The sequence below is a fragment of the Drosophila virilis genome, chromosome 2 (assembly GCF_030788295.1).
Source record: "Drosophila virilis strain 15010-1051.87 chromosome 2, Dvir_AGI_RSII-ME, whole genome shotgun sequence".
Taxonomy (NCBI): Eukaryota; Metazoa; Arthropoda; class Insecta; order Diptera; family Drosophilidae; genus Drosophila; species Drosophila virilis.
The window spans coordinates 32,794,142-32,810,747 of record NC_091544.1 but is presented as its reverse complement, the minus strand read 5'-3'; the positions used below and the strand labels follow the sequence as shown (position 1 = coordinate 32,810,747).

Here is a 16,606-nt window from a genome sequence, read left to right as displayed (position 1 = left end):
TAAAATTTTTCTCATATTATTTGTATTATCAAGTGATTTTGTTGCACAATGACGAGTGCTTCAGCAAATTTGTTGCATCCAAATTTGATGCATGCAATTGCATTATACACACACTGAAACACACACGCACACATACACACAGGCAAAGACAAAAATGAATGATAGACCAACTGCAGCTCATGATAACTGGCAAAAAGCACTTCACATGTCGAACTTGAAATGTAAAAGGAAAATAGTAAAGCGTAAAAATTGAAATATAACTGAAGAAAATTCATGAAAAATCTTTACTAAGCTCCAGTTTCTGCGCCGTTTTCTGTCTCTGCCATTCTCAAAATGATTTGAGTAGTGAATTTGTGTTGTTTCCACTCAGTTTTCTTGTTTTCTCCATCACTTGATTGTTGTGCCATTATGGTTGTATGTCCCAAGGAGAATACTTTCACAGCTATGCGTGTTCGCGTGTGTATTTGTCTGTAGGGGATGCCTTCTTTTTTTAAAGTTTTCCTCGCTTAGAAATTCTGTGTCGAAAGTGAAATAAATGAAAGTCGTGCGAACGAATAAATTAAAATGAGTTTCTTTGACCAGAGTGAAGTGCAGGGATGCAAGAATGAAAGGGATGCACTACATTATAAATATTCATTAGTGCACTAGTTGCGTTTACAGTGCATTTGTATATATATACATATATATGCCAGTTTGATACTTATAGGATTCCTATGTAGTTGTCGCCCAAATACAATCTTAATGGTGGAAAATTTGCAAATTTTATGGGTAAGCCTATTGTAAAAGCAAACCTTTAAGCCAAAAGAAGCGATTGATAAGCTTTGGTTAAGCGTTGAACATAAAGATAAAATTAAGTTAATCATGGCGGTAGTGAAGCCAAGTGTGATGAACCAGGTGCAACAAACATAAAGGTAAACCCACAACTGTAGGGAAAATTTATTTTATTTTTACTGTCATGATTAATGTACTCATAATATTTAAATCCCTTCTAGCAAACCAACTTTGCATTTATTTCCACAACATACATATCTTATAATATTCCATTCACATATTTAGTGCGCACATAAATCAAGGAATGCTCAACAAATTAGCCACACATTATGAAGTTTCGCAACACTGAAAACGTTGTCAGTCCAGTTGCGCCACAGTTGGTCGCAGCTTCAACAATAACAACCAAAGGCAGACCACGCCAGGTGAACTGTTGCATAAAATATGAAAATTAATTAAAAGTTTTGCCAAAGCGAGTGCAAAACAAAGGCGAGCAGAGACACGAACAAAAAAGAGAAACAAAAATGGGTGGGGGGACTATTATTGGCACGTCGAATCCTAAATACCCTTTGCCTTAAAGATGAAGATGAATCCTGTAAAAGACTGGTTTGATTTAAATCGCTGGGTTTGGTAAAAACATTTTTAAAAGTCTTTTCATACAAGAGCCTACTTTTCGACCGAATAGAGGGGTTTTATGACGAAAACCTTACAACTCAAAGAATAGTCTTCACAGAAGCAGGCAAACAGACATGGCAAGATCGAATTGCCTGTTGCTAATGATCAAGAATATATGTGCGTTAATGGGTCAGAGACTTCTCCCTCTATGATTGACATATATACTAACAATATGTGAATACCCTTGTCAAGTGTATGAAAATGATGGTGATGTAGCTAAGGAGTAGCAGGATGCGAAACCAGTGACAAAGGTAAATTGAGACAGTTGCCAGTTGTGTGTGCCTGTGGCTGTGGGCGGCGGGGCAAAAGTGTGTGCGCCAGACATGACTGTCATTAATCCATCTGAGTCCACTACTACCGCAGGGTGCTGCAGTCACCTACATACACACACAGACACATACAAACAATTCATAGCGCGACTATAAAACGCAGCAGGATATCGCAACAACAGACAATTTCCGCCAACTTAAACTGAAGACATCGGCAAAGCCTGAGCCTGAACCTCAGCCTTAGCCACGGCCTGTGTCACAGGCTGCGCGTTGTAGGGACCTGCCCAACCACGCATCCGGCTGCTATGCCAAGTTTCTGCTTCGCTGAAGCTCAATGCTGACACCAGCCACTAGCAGAGCCACTGAGCGCCAGCTCTGGCCCCCTCCACCCAGCAAAAAGGACACTGGCGACGCGTTGGTCCCAGTCGCGTGCGTTTGACCAAGCACCGGGCCAAGGTTGAGTCTGAGGATGTCACAGCCAGAGCCCAGTGCTGAGCTGGGCGAGCAACGAAATGCGAGGAGAGTAGAAAATTAAATTATTAAAAAATCACCGGAAGTCCATTGAGTAAAGAAGCTGAAAGCTCAAAGGGATCTGTTGCCGGCATTTTGGGCAGGCCAATGTACACTAAGCTACAAAATCTGAAAGCGATGTCAAAATTAAAAGCCAAAAATTGGATAAAGAAGAAGCAAAAAATGCTGCAAACCCAATGTAATTTCCGGTTAACACACGTGCAGAGCGTGCAACATGATGCGGCAGTACCCAATGGAATAAAGGCCGTCACACGAATTAATTAAAATACTAATTTATAATAAGAACTAAAAACCTGACCAGAAAATATAAATATATAATTTTGTCAAGTACCTTAGATCTAGGTTAATGAGAAATAAATTATGTAGTCCACAAGAATTTGTTAAGACGATAAACTACTGCGCTTTAAAAAGTAAAAACCTAATAGATTGAATTGAAATTTCAAATATCATCATGATAATCTGAATTTAATTTCCTTATTTTCAAAAAACATGACTTATTGGGCAAGTGTAAGCTGAAATATTATGTTATATGTATTTTTTTGAAAGCCTGACAACTGTTCTCAAAAGTAGCTGAGTGGCTCGTTTTTCGAGTGCGTTTAAAGGCAGTGACAGCAACAGAACAAATAATATCTTTTTGTATGCAAATGCCGAGTATTGTTGCAGCCACTCGGTAATAGGCTGCCACTTGCCACGTGCCCCTTTCAATGTAGAGTCCATTTTCTTTTCATTTCGTTTTTTCTTCTTCTTTTTTTTACGCCTCTTGTGCACTCGAAATGCGAGGTAGACCACTTCAGGTGGATGACCACGGAAATTAAATGAAATTTTTTTTATTTTTGCCGTACAGAAACGTGAAGTGCTTTCAAGCCAATAAAGTTGAGTAAGGTTTGTATACCGTAAATACCCCGTACATGTGTTGTAAATATCTGAATAAAGAATATGTTTAAAAAGAAAAACATATACCACATAAAGCACAACCCTTTATCCTATCTGATGTATAAATGGGTCACAGGGTATTTTACAAATGCTCTTTTAATGTAATGTAGTCCTTTTAAATACAGGGTATCTTCAAAGTGTTGCCATCTCGTTTTTACAAACTGAAAACGTTTAAAAGCCAATGCCGTGTGAAAAATATAATAAGATATAAACAAACTTTGCTGCAGAATAAAACTTTATGCTCGCCAAGCAACCAGGCAGCAGGGCAGCTGCGAAGCCGAAGCTTGCCTAGCGCGGGACAGGGCTATAAGGGGCTTATATCTGGGTTCAGAACACTTGCAATTGTTGCACCAAGTAATATGGGCTATTTGTTGTTGTTGTTGCTGTGGCTTTGCCTGCTGCTGATTTTAAAACGAAACAGGCACACACGTACCTGGACAGAGCCAAGGCAAGCGAGCTGCTAGGGCACGGGTAGTTTTGGCATTTGGCGCTGCTCATGGCTGATTTATGTGTTCAAAGTGCGGCAACAACAACGCGGCAACAGAAAGAAAAAAGTCCTACCAAGACAAATGCCAAAGTGTTTGCCTCGGCCACGCCCGTACCGCTAGCAACGACCCCGGCGCTGCACCTAAGTGGTTTATACTTTGCGAGATTTTAGGCGAAATACCTATAAATTTTAACTCGTTCCCTGTCTAAGTGGGCAAATATAAGTTGGGGCTACCAACCGACAGCCAGCCGCCTCTCAGCTCCATCGACGTTGCCCAACCCCCCTTCCCTTGCCCAATGCATGCTGCGTTTTTCTGCAGCACTTGTAATACTTTGAAAACTGTTGTCTAAAAAGTTTTTGTGCGGTTGCGTTTGGGTTTTGCGCTTAGCTCGACGCACAAATTATTTGCAAACGTTAGACTCAGTCTCTGGCCAGGTCTCGGTAAAGGTAAAATATTTAAGGCACCTGAGCGCACAAGCTATGCATTAATATTAATAAAAATAAAAGTAAAATAAAAAAAATATATATTGTACTAGAAATGTTTTCTCGCACACGCAAACTTCACGCAATTTACCAAAATTCCAAATTAATTGCAGGCTAATGTGCTGGGTCATATCCAGCTGCAGTACATATTTTCCCGCTTCCAAAACTTGTTGCAACTTTAAATAGGAAACTTCAATTACTCAGCAGGAGAAAGCTTATTTCACGTCGAGAGTCATATAAAATTGGTTAAACAGAATCAAAAACTATGTTTAACAACTATGAGACGGTTGAGATATTTGGTCGAAAGTGAATATTAAAATAGGGATTTTGGTATATTCAACCTTTAAGTGGTGATAAAATGTGGTCAAATATTAATGTGCTTTACCCGTGTGGCTTATGTGTCTGAGAGTCGAGCAAGCCGCCGAGAAATTGTCTTTTCAAATTTGCAATTAGTTCAAAATTAAATTTGTTTTTATTCGAAAAAAAAAAGAACGAAGTATAATTTTGAGCCAAGCACAATACGATAGTTATTAATCAACTTTAAGGCTGAAATTTGTTATGCAGCTTATTGATGTAATCATAAAATCCTAAAACAATCTATTGTAATATCCGAGCAATGTATTCAGAAATAATACAGCCCAAATTGTTCACTATTTAGACCCAAACATTGCCATTTAACGTCCAACAAGCCCTGATTAAACATTTTAAAAAGCATTAAGCGCCACTTACTTTGCCTTAAGCACTAAGTAATTCCAAAATCTGATTTGTTAACCGCAACCTGCCAATCGCTGCTGCGGTCAATGCGAAAGATGTGAAGAAAAAAGTCCCTGAAAAGGAGGAAAAAACGGAAAGAAAAGCTAAATAAGGCAGTTACATAATCCTTGGTAATTATACCCGAATCGCTTAATTTTGCAAATCCACCGCGATAATTAACTGAAAGTGTCATTAAGTTTTAAGCAGAAACAGAAATGAGCAACAACTTCGACTCGGACTACAGCTTCAGCTACGTCAACAATAACAGGCTATATAATTGCGTTGCCGGCACCAGACCCAAATCCGGGTCCCACAAAAGCCGGCTAAAGGCAAAAGGATACGAGAAAATGACAATACAGCGGCAACTGTGCAGCGACGCCCAAAACAAAGGACAAGGGTCCTGCCTTCTGGGAGCGACAAGGACGGCGACTTACACTAAACATCCATTTGGGTATTAGCTGACGAGGCGGAAGCCGCACAAAGCGCGCCACCATTTGCGCTCAAGAGTATTTCGGTTCGTGGCGAAATTCCCGGCTCGCCTGGGCAGGATACACTGCCGGACCGCCAGACTGCCAGGATATGCCGTACATGCTGGCGTCGTTACTCTCCAGGCCACGCGGTCCAGTTCCCGTTCTCCTGGGGCCAGCGGCAACTGCAGGCGAAATGACCACGCTAAGTGCAGGTTTACACAGGCCAATGATTATGGGGGCGATGACGATCCTTATTACAGACCGCGCTAATGCCCAATGGTAACTGTCACCAACAATGTTGGCCGAGGGACTGAATGTTGGAACCTTGGGTTAACTGCAAAAGCGCATGTAAAAATCAGGATGGGGGACGGGAGACATGAGAAATGAAAACTAGAAAGAGCCAGCAGCAAAAACGGAAGTTAAAACAGCTAAACAAGGAAGCTAAGTAAAGTGAGTAAAAGAAAAATATCTGAAAATTGTTGCTTGTTGTCCTCAACTGTGTCAATTTGTGCCTTCCCTCTCTCTTACTCTCGCTCTCTCTCTCTAGTGCACAGCAACTGGTCAGCAACCTATACTTGTGGCAGAGCGGAAAACGGAGCGTAATAAGAGCAAGGGGTAACAGCATACAAACACAATAAAAAGTAACTTTTAAACTATTCTGCTTTGCATGGAATACCCTTAATAAAGTCAATAGTTTACAATTGGAATTGATCGATTAGTTAGTAAATTGGTTACATGTTTTTATTGAGCCTGGCCCAAATTTAGCCTAAGATAGATTTGATTGCGAAAAGCCTTTTAGTGGCACAAATGAATTACTAATGGGCAGAGTCCTCCGGCCATGAGAAATGATAAAAGAAATAGAAAAGAAAGTGTATGTTTCAGTACAGAAATGCACTGTATTATTTTTAATGTCATGCAATACAATGTACAAGTTTAATAATTGTTGAAAAATATATGTAAAAAAATTAAATAAATTTTAAGAGCAATTTAGAAAATACTTAAAAAATATGTTTGATTAGCATCAATTCAATTTTCAATTTTTTATACGACATTAACAATACGCTAATAAGAAATAAATAATTAATTAGTAAAATTTAAATAATATATCAATATGATGCAATAATAAAAGTAAATGAAACTTATAATTATATAATTTATTTATATTTTATTTATTATTTATATTGTTTGCTATTATTTATTATATATTATATCTAAATATTTATATAATTTATTGATTTTACTATTATTATTTTAATAGGGTTATTGTTGTTGCCTATAAGAAAATTAATACAATATATATTTATTGAACTTAAATAACTCATTAACTCTATTAACTAGCGTATCTGATATCTAAATAAATTCATATCGAATTGCCCAAAAGCAAGTTAAATAAAGCTAAACATTTGTTCTTTTATAAATATTCCTAAATTATATTGTAGAACAAATAGTGGACAACCTATTTTTGAAAGCAGAATAATTCTTGAAAGTGAATTCAATTTTAATATTACTATATTTTTCTTTTCACAACACAAACTGAGTGGAAGTTCGTTTTTCTTTGCATTGCGAAAAGCGCTGCATGTTGTGCCAGATACTTTGTAGCCCTTGTGCAGCAGCTTAGGAAGCCATTAAACTTACTTAAAGCATTTTGAAAAGCTAACAACATCAACGTCATCGTCAGCAGCTGGACCCGCAGCCAGAGCTGTCCGAGCTGTTGCCGAGAATTGAGCAGCAGCAGAAGTAACAAGAATATCCAATTATTCCATTTCCAGGGCTCAAGGACGCAGGGAAATGATGCTAACTGCCAACACCACCACCACAAACCCCATCAGCAGCAGCTACAACAACAACAACAGCCTCTACTCTGGCATTGGGCATGAGTGTTGTGAGCAAAACGCAAAGCGATTAAAATCCCTCTTCCTGGCCCAAAGGCTTTAATAAATTTCCACATAATAAAATGAAATCTTTGCCTAAACTTTAGCTATTAACGTTGGTCACCAACACACATACACCCACACCCACACTCACATAAGTACCAATAAAAACACACACATAGTGAACACAAAAGACAAAAGGGACATCCAACCACACACAGACGCACACCCTTACTGACACACACTTTATATTCAATTTCCCGGGCAAATGCGAAAATGCCTAGAAATCCATTTACCTAAATCCTCTATTTAGCATGCATTCGGGGCATTGTTTTTTATTTGTTTTTTTCCCCCCCAATATTCTTATATGTATTTTTTCTCCTTTTTCCATCTAGTCTGTCATCGGATTTCAAAAGCTGGCAGCTCTCGCCGGGTCCGGTCGACGTGCAGTTGATTTGGTTTGCGACTTTATTGTTGACCCAGTCGTTGCCTCTGGCTTGGCTTGTCCCTCCTTTGTTCAATGTTATCGAATTTCGATTGTCTTATGTGGCCCGAAGGGGTGTGGTATTTCACGCTTGCTTTTGGTCCACCAAACAACAAACAAAATTACACTTATCGAGAAAGAGGATGGGACATTGTAGGAAACCCAAAAAATTACATTAAAACAGTTTCCGAGACCTTCGAAGTACAAACTTTTGACAAGACTGAATAAGCGATATTCATAAGTATAAACATAAAGATTTTAAACATGTTCCATGTGGCTTTCACTTTGTTGAGCTATTTCTGATATTTTAAGTCCCAACTCGGTAGAATCAATTTTGGGTGTCATAATTTGTATAAAACTTAAAAACTAAATTAAACCAATTAGGATTATTAATAATTTTGATAAGCTTTTGCACAAATTATATACCAACTAATTAAAACTAGTTTTTATACAAAATTGTAGCAGAGAACAAATTAACAAATACAAAAATTCGGGATATTCGAAATAAAATGCGCGTCTTTTTTTTAAGTTTATTCTTCATTGTCGAGCCGGATCGGGCCTTGAAAATGGTACCCGTACACATATATACTTCCGAGCCCAAACTTATATAATGCGGTCAAAAAACAACTACGCTAAGTTTTTAGTATGATATATAGATTAATTTAAAGCTAAACATTTTCAACGTTCCTCTAAATTTTAGGAATTAAATAAATAAAAAACAAAAAACGTAAAAAATAATCCGAATATAAAAAGAAATTATATTATTATATAGTTTCGCAGTTCAGCAAAAAATAAATAGAAATACAAAAACCAAAAATGTTTAAAAGTCATCCCAGAGTTTCGTTATGCGAAGCATTCAAATGTTTGTAGGTCAACGGGATTGGGTTTTGGCCAACGCTGCCTAGATCTATATCGGGCGTATAATTAAGTGGCTTGCCGAATGTCATGCTAATTGTGCCAATCGGCTGCTTCCAGGTGGGCTCATGTTCATCCAGTTCCTGCACCTGCAGCCATTTCTCATAGTGCTGCCGCCTTCGTGGCGTCCAGCTCGTGAGCTCCGCACGCAAAGGCGTCGAGTGGCTAAAGCGCAGCTGCAGCGGCATCACTGTTGGCAGGCTCTGGCGCTGCTTGAGCATATGCTGCAACAATTGACCACCGCCGGCAACTAGCTGGCACTCAAAAAACTCGAGTACCTGCAGCTGTGCATTGTTTTTCAAATAGCGCAGCAGCCGACTCAGCGTGCAGCATCTCAGCCCAAAACGCTGACAACTGAGCGGCAGCTCCGGTTGCGGCGTCTGATCCGCTAGCTTGCAGTTGCTCAGCAGCAGTTCCCGGAGAGCCCAGCAGTACTTTAGCTGCAGCACCGACAGATCCAGCGGTGTGGTGAGCCAACTGCCATCAAATTTCAGAGTGCGCAGCTCATAGCGCTTGGCATTGATGATATCTCTGACAATGGGCAGCCAGTCCATGCCCGGCCAGAGTTGCATACGCTGCAGCGACAAATGCTCCAGATGCGCCAAATGGCAGACGGCCAGCGGCGAGTGCAGCATCAGCGGCAGCTGCAGCTCCTTCAACTGAAAACATTTCAAAATGTTTGTCACGTCCAGCGAGGCGTGCGTCTCGTTACGCAAAAAAAGCTGCTGCAGCTGCGGACAATTGGCACAGATCTGATCCAGTACTGCCTGCGAGGGATTTTGGCGCAGCAGCAGCGCGCGCAGATGACGCAAATTGTTCGGAAAGGGTGGCACAACGGCGGCGTGCACATTGAGCAGCTCCAGCCGCGGCAGCAGCTTGCCCAGCAACTGCAGATGACAGATGGAACTAATGCCGCTGCTGTTGCTGCTGGAGCTGGTGGCGTTCGGCTTTAGCTTGCTTTGCGCAACTTCACAGTTGCGCACTTGCAGAAGCTCCGGTACGCCCATTTTTCGACAGAGGCTGTACAGCTGCGGTATTTCGGCCATCTCCAGACGCAGCCGCGTCAAACGCTGACCCAGCATGGGCATCAAACGCTCCAGCTCCTCATCGGGCAGCATTTTCAGAATGTGTATTAAATCGCTTACCTCCAAAACCTTGATCAAGCGACCAAAGATGTTGGCGCTGCTATCACCATATCTTAGGCACACGCGCAACGTGGCATAAGTCTGGCTAAAAGTTGGTGTCTCCGGAACCTGGACATCGGCTGCTTTGGCAGCGGACGTGCTAGCAATGGATACATTTACGCTGACGCTCTTTGTGGCTTTTGCTGTTGATTTAGTTAGGAGTTTAACCGAAATGTTTTAAATTTTTTTCTATATGCACTTACTCGACATTTTGAGCAATCTCTCACTTTCCATTTAATATTAATTGGAAAACTGTGAAAACTTCTCGGTTAAAGCGAACCACTTATTTTGGCTGCAAACAGAGTTGCCACCTCGAGTTTAGAAAGCGCTTTTATCGTTTATCGAAGCGATTAATTTAACCATAATTTGTGGAAGACTTTCAATCTCATAGTTGTTTTGTATTTAAATATTTTTTTTATTTCTTCTTAATTAGTGTAGGTTATATGTATAAATAGGTTATATGGATTAAAAAATGTATGTTTTTTTAATCTTCTTCATATTTTTAACCATTCAGATACCGAATCCAAAAATAACAACCTCACCGAGCTAACCATAAGTTACCTACATATTTATTTCCTAATACTATACAGAAATACTGAAAATTATATTTTAAAATCAGAAAATTAATATTTTCTATCAGGCACTCAAATGTCATGTGGTTCCGGGTCATTTATTTCGGCCTACAAATACTTTCATACAATTAGAAACATGACAAACCTTCTGAGTGTGCAATTTTGTTGAATGGTCAGTGAAGCAAAGGTCAGCAGTTGACTTTATGGTCGCCAAGTTTTGACCCGTCATTGCCACAAGTTCAAGCCAAGTTCAAAAACTTTTCTACCTAAAGTATGCTCGCCAAAGGATGCATATACTCGCTATATATACATATACACTATACATGGCCCAAATTCCAATCTAGTCAAGAGCCGCCCATGGCGTCTGGCTTTTGTGCTGTGACTTTATGGCCAAGTGCAAGTCGTTCAACCAACCAAGCAGCGAGACATAAACGGATAACAACGTGGGCTCCCTGACTGTATAAATACATTTATATAGGGATGTGTATGTGCATATGTATTCGGCTGGGCTGCGTTTGGCTGCGTTGTGCTACTGTAACTATGTCATTGCGGTTTCCTTAATTCATTTTGTTTGCTGCGCCTCGTCATAGTCATTGTCAGCACTCGGATTCAGTTGGATATCATGGCAATGTAAACCGCAGCAGGGAAGCCCCAACCCCCTGGTCAAGCTGCATGTGTTTTCAGTCAACGAGCGCGAAGCCTGGCGACAAGTGAGCTTTCCATTGTTACGCCCTGAACCCACGGAAAATGCTCGGTAGGGTATAATGTGTCCTGTAACAAACAGAAAAAGGCATCTTTGAACCCAAAAAGAATATTCTTTATATACCAGTATTATTTTTTTTTTTTTTTGATTTGGTGAAGACAGTTGCGAGAACTAGTATTATTGATCAGCATCAACAGGCGAATCGTGTCAATAAGTTAAACTGTCTGTCTGTCCATTTAGATGAACCGTCAGTCTTGACATTTCAAGAGTATTTTTTTTAACGTCAGATCAAGCTTGCTTCATATTATAGATAACTTGAAATCGACAAGAATCGATAGAGATATTCTGTCTATGGACTTTTTGAGAACTTATAAGAGCTAGCGACATCAAATGTAGACACTCGTGTAGCATGTGAAGGGTATCTCCTTGTCGAGCTGCACTGACTAAAGCACTCTTGCTTGTTGTAGTTGTTGTCGTTGTTTTTAGTCAATGGCGGCGCTAAGCGGATTAACGCTGTTATTTTAAGTTCAACAAACGAAGAGAAGAATAAATTAATGAGTTTTCACTGTGAATGGCCAACAGGGTTTAACGGGCACAAAGCCAAAAGCACAAACACAAATACAAAAGACGCGCCGGGCCAGAACGCATCAATGCACCCTCGCAGCTGTTTGTGTTGTTGTAGTTGTTGCGGTTGTTATTGGCCAGACCATGACCACAAAATGGCCAAACCAAGCATGCCACTGGCCACCGCACTCTTAGCCCTCAGCTCACGTCCAGCCATTAGGCGCACTGGCCATAACCGTCATCTGTTCTCGCTGTACGGGTGTGGCTAGCCTCTCTCTTTTTTTCTCAGCTTTCCCTTTATTTGTATTTGTAATTGTTATGGTTTTCCCATTGATTGTGTGCACCGGACACTGAAATTGTAATTAGTTGAAATTTATGCGAATTGAGCCGGGCGCTCGTATGGGTTGACCCGCTTCCGTTTTTGGCTTCGATCACGTACGCGTTTTGGCCATTATTATTTGTGCCTTGGCTTTACATTTCTATCCCCCCCTCTTATTTTTTTTTCAATAAAAATGAATTCAATGAATTTTCCAGGGCAAATCCGCTTATGGCATTAGCCAGCCATAACTTTTGCTTTGGATGGTCAGCAAATAATTTGTTAATGCCCCCCTCGCGTATCATAAATATCAATCGTATTCGCTTCTGGCTTAGCGACAAATTAATTATATGCAAAGCAATGCTGCCTGCAACTAACAGCAGAACGATGGCAACTCTGGCAGCTACTGGCCACAGGCGCGCTGCATCATCATAAAGTTACAGACACGCGAAAAGTTTGCTAATTAGATATATATGCAATTAAGTAGTTTACCGACAGCGTGTCATTCGATATTTTGTACTTGGCTGGTCATGACAACCCTGTCACGGCGATGCTTTGATGCACCCAAGCAACCGGAAAATTGTGCCGAGTCCTTGCCAGCGTCAGGCATCATTCAATGCAGAGAGACTGCACAAAATTACGCGCTTGGATAATTTACTTATAAAACATTTATAATTAGGCAATGTTTCTGACACGCTTCGAACGCTGGACAAGTGATTGGCAGAAGCTGCGGAAACTTAAGATCACGGCTTAAAAATAACGAAAAAAAAAGGAATAACTAATATTGCTTTGCAAAAGTACATTGCGAAAGAATATATTTAATCCGCAAAGTTGTACAGGCTGCGGTGTAAAACGTTCTTAAGAGAAATAAGGAAACATCAAATATTGTAAAAAGCAATACATATAAAACTAAATAAATATAAAATTAAATTAAATGTTAAAAGTATGCTCAAAACTTTAGCAATATTAGCATTTGATTCCCACGCGACAGAGAGAGAGAGAGAGTAATCCAGTTCTATTAGCGCAATAGGCTTTACTTAATTTCCCTTTGAAACCACCAATTTACATTATTAAGGGTTGGTCCTATTTAAGCGTTGACATTATCCACGAAATTCTCCCAGTGCAGGAAAAACATTTACTTTGAACGGCACAAGGTAAAAGGAAAAACGAATTTCCTCTCGGTCCGGACTTGGGCAAAAAATTAACGCACTCACAGAGCCAGCGGAAAAAAATGGTCGCAAGAAAAGCAGAGCTAAGCAAAATGCAGAAAAAAACTTTGCCTTTGATTTAGTTTTTTTTTTGTGCTGCCCTTATGACATTTATTGCATCACACCCATAGGACGTCTATCACTGGTGCAGCACATTTGTCGACTTGCCTTATCCTGTTGGCAGTCTTTTCAGCGCCCACAGTCCTTTGCCGAGCTGACAGGCTGAGCTGTCCAATGGGCGTGTGACTGACTGAGACCTGAGACAGGCAAAGGGGACTTATCAAAGGGCTGCTAACTGCCAGCTGCAAGCTGAGAGCTGCGGAAAAATGTCTTTTAATTAGTATTTAATTGAATCGCCAACTGGAATTTTAATCGAAAATTGCAGCTCACTAAAGTTGAGTTTGACTTTTCCGCACAGTTTGCATTGTATCTCGAGCCAAATTGCTTGTTTGCTTTACAAACTCAACTGGCTATTGATAGCTACAGAACTACTTCCTAAGTAGAGGCTTTTGTCACGCTCAAGAGGATTAATTAAATATTGTGCATTTAAGTGCGGTAATCGCTCAATCGATTCAAACCTATCCGATGCAAATCAATGAAAGCAATTGTAAATAAACACACAATTTGAAACACGTTTATTGAGCGTAGAAATAGAAAATCGAGAAGAAACAATAACCAGTGCCAAGAGTAAAGCAAATTTAAACATTGAGTTTCAGAGAGTTAGATAAGAAACTAAGTAATATTCTGAATAATAAAAATAATAATTTAAATTTATACAATTACATTTATATTTTAATTCAATAAATATTCAGGGATAGACAAGTAACTAAATAGTATTATGGATAATGATAATGATAATGATAATGATAATGATAATGATAATGATAATGATAATGATAATGATAATGATAATGATAATGATAATGATAATGATAATGATAATGATAATGATAATGATAATGATAATGATAATGATAATGATAATGATAATGATAATGATAATGATAATGATAATGATAATGATAATGATAATGATAATGATAATGATAATGATAATGATAATGATAATGATAATGATAATGATAATGATAATGATAATGATAATGATAATGATAATGATAATGATAATGATAATGATAACGATAATGATAATGATTATTGAATAAATTAAGTTTGAACCCGTATTTGCAGTTTTCAATGGCCAGGAGGAGTTTTATAAAGTCTTTTTAAGAAAATCTTTTACTGTATTTCATTTCAAGTCTTTCTTTCCATGACTTCCTTGCCTCCACTGCGTCTCTTTAATTGAATTACAATTATTCACATGCCCTAATGCCATTCCTTACGCGGTCATTGTGCGGCTGCCAGTTCGGCTGCCCATCGCCTTACTATGAAATACCATCAGATACGCTTGACAATGAGCATTATAATGCAGGCGGCCACACCAATGCCTCAACTGCAAATACCACAATAAAGTCGACAGATGCACACAACAGCATACCCCGGATCATTAAGAAGGACGTTTACTTAACTGAACCCACAGCTGCGGCAATAACAAATTGCATGATTATAATTAAGCATAATTAATCTCATGGCAGGCAGAGCGTATACGCATTGCTGTCCCGTAAGCTGCACCAATGTGTAAGAATTGACCATATAGAGTTGACTAGTGCAGGTAGAAACAGTTGCACCAAGTGAAGACTAAAACGTGGAATGTTAATGCTCAAAGTCGATATGAAAAACATCAACAAACAATGAAAAACAAAATATCAAATCCTTCTAAGCCAGCAATAATTTCCATTAATTGTTGCCAAATGTAATTTGAGTTTGAAAACCCGAATAGAAGTCGGACTATTTTAAAATGAAAGCAAGCAATTGAGAATCGCATTTTGTATAAAATTATGTCCCAATAGCCTTAACATTAAGCAACCATTAAGATTGTAATAGTCCAAGCCAATTGTATCAGACTCAAAATAAACGTCAATCAGGTAAGGGCACATATGACTGAGTTCCATTGTTTGTGTGTATGCAATTTAATCAAATGATTGAATGTATTGAAGTTAATGAGCTACTTAACCGACATTGCCACAAGCCATGCATCAGGTGCGTTTATATTCGCATAAATGTAATGAATGCATTCACAACCGACCTTGTATATATATATGTATATGTATATATATATGTATATGTGCATATTATAGATATACATGTTGGCACAGCTTACATAATTAGGTTGAGTGCAACATGTTGGCCACCGATGGCATAATTAAGGTACACCTGAGTTCCTCGGTTTTGAGGTAAGCCCAAAGCTAGTGCGCACTTCGCGCATTGAAGAGGCACGTATTATAGTCGGATACATTTTGTAAATTATATGGTAACATGTTATTTAACTTGGGAAAAAAAATAATTATCGCAAAACATTTCTCGAATTCTTAAATCCACAAATCTAAACAATTTGTCATGCTTAAGAAATTCTGATTTAAATCCTTTAAAATGCCAAACACAAAATGTATCAATCAAAACTGTTAGCCAAGCACAATAAAAATCCTTTGGCTTTAATATATCTGCCTGGCTGTGGGTGCAAATGTGTGTGTGTGTGTGTGTGTTGTGGTTATGTGCGCTGTGGTGGTGCCGTAAACCCGCTAACACTCCGTGTTGTCAACTTGCCGACATTAAGGCGCGTGAATCTTTTTTTTATTGTTATGCTGCCGTGTCGGGGGCATGAGCCATGAGTGGGTGGTATGGGGGGAGGGGGTTGTGTTGTAAAGCCGCATGTATGACAGCATGTGCGGCATACAATTACAAGAGCCGAGCCCCGAAAGGCTGGCAACATTTGTTAGCCCAAAAACAAAATGGCTGCACGACCATTTCCGCTGATTTCCAGTTGAACTCCTTTGCTTCCTCTGCAGCCTTCTGCTTGGCGCCTGGCGTGGATTATTATATACGCATTTCTCATGCTCACAGCTTTAAACATGTTTCCATTGAAATATTTATTTCAAAAACAAAAATGCCAACACCCACACAAATAGCACCGCGTAAGGACTCTGATGTATTTTTTATGTCTTTGCTTCGCTTTTTTATTGCCTTTAAATTGCGCTCGTTACGTTTTGTTTTATTTTGAGGTGGCAGCCACGTCTTAGCGGCACCACCCTCAAAATACTTGTAAGAAGACAAAGAGAATAAAAGAATGTGGATTATTTCATATCATTTATAGGCCTCAACATGAACATGAAATCTGACTTTAACTCACATTTCATCAAGCGAATATTTTAAATTCATTTTACCTACCTTTTGCGAGCGTCAAATTCATTTCAATTCTTACGCTGCAGTATAATAACATATGCTTTAAATATGTTATTGATATATACATCACTTGAATTTAGACCCTATTCGCATACAAACGCTTTGCATATGTGTGTCATA

General features: G+C 39.2%; 1 protein-coding gene and 1 long non-coding RNA gene across 3 annotated transcripts; both read right to left on the bottom strand.

Moving 5' to 3' along the window:
- On the bottom strand, positions 1 to 2,700 carry LOC116650360 (uncharacterized). Of its 2 annotated transcripts, none has more exons than XR_004303330.2 (3): positions 2,417 to 2,504; positions 289 to 515; positions 1 to 213 (listed from the first exon to the last, which is right to left on the bottom strand). It is a non-coding gene; the product is annotated as an uncharacterized lncRNA (long non-coding RNA). The 2 variants fall into 2 exon arrangements; XR_004303329.2 differs by lacking the exon at positions 2,417 to 2,504 and adding an exon at positions 2,575 to 2,700 and having other exon boundaries at positions 2 to 213.
- A 5,745-nt stretch (positions 2,701 to 8,445) lies between these two features.
- Positions 8,446 to 10,209, bottom strand: LOC6633192 (uncharacterized). The gene is made up of 2 exons (XM_032433790.2): positions 10,027 to 10,209; positions 8,446 to 9,966 (listed from the first exon to the last, which is right to left on the bottom strand). Exons 1-2 carry the CDS (start codon positions 10,055 to 10,057, stop codon positions 8,552 to 8,554), a joined length of 1,446 nt encoding a protein of 481 aa, XP_032289681.1. The 5' UTR covers positions 10,058 to 10,209; the 3' UTR covers positions 8,446 to 8,551.
- Positions 10,210 to 16,606: the final 6,397 nt, after the last annotated feature.

What these genes read in the sequence shown, in the direction of transcription:
- LOC6633192 (XM_032433790.2), bottom strand. Translation starts at nt 10,057, where the DNA reads ATGGAAAGTGAGAGATTGCTCAAAATGTCGA. An exon ending in GAGATTGCTCAAAATGTCGA is followed by an intron (nt 9,967 to 10,026) that starts GTAAGTGCATAT and finishes CTAAATCAACAG; the next exon opens with CAAAAGCCACAAAGAGCGTC.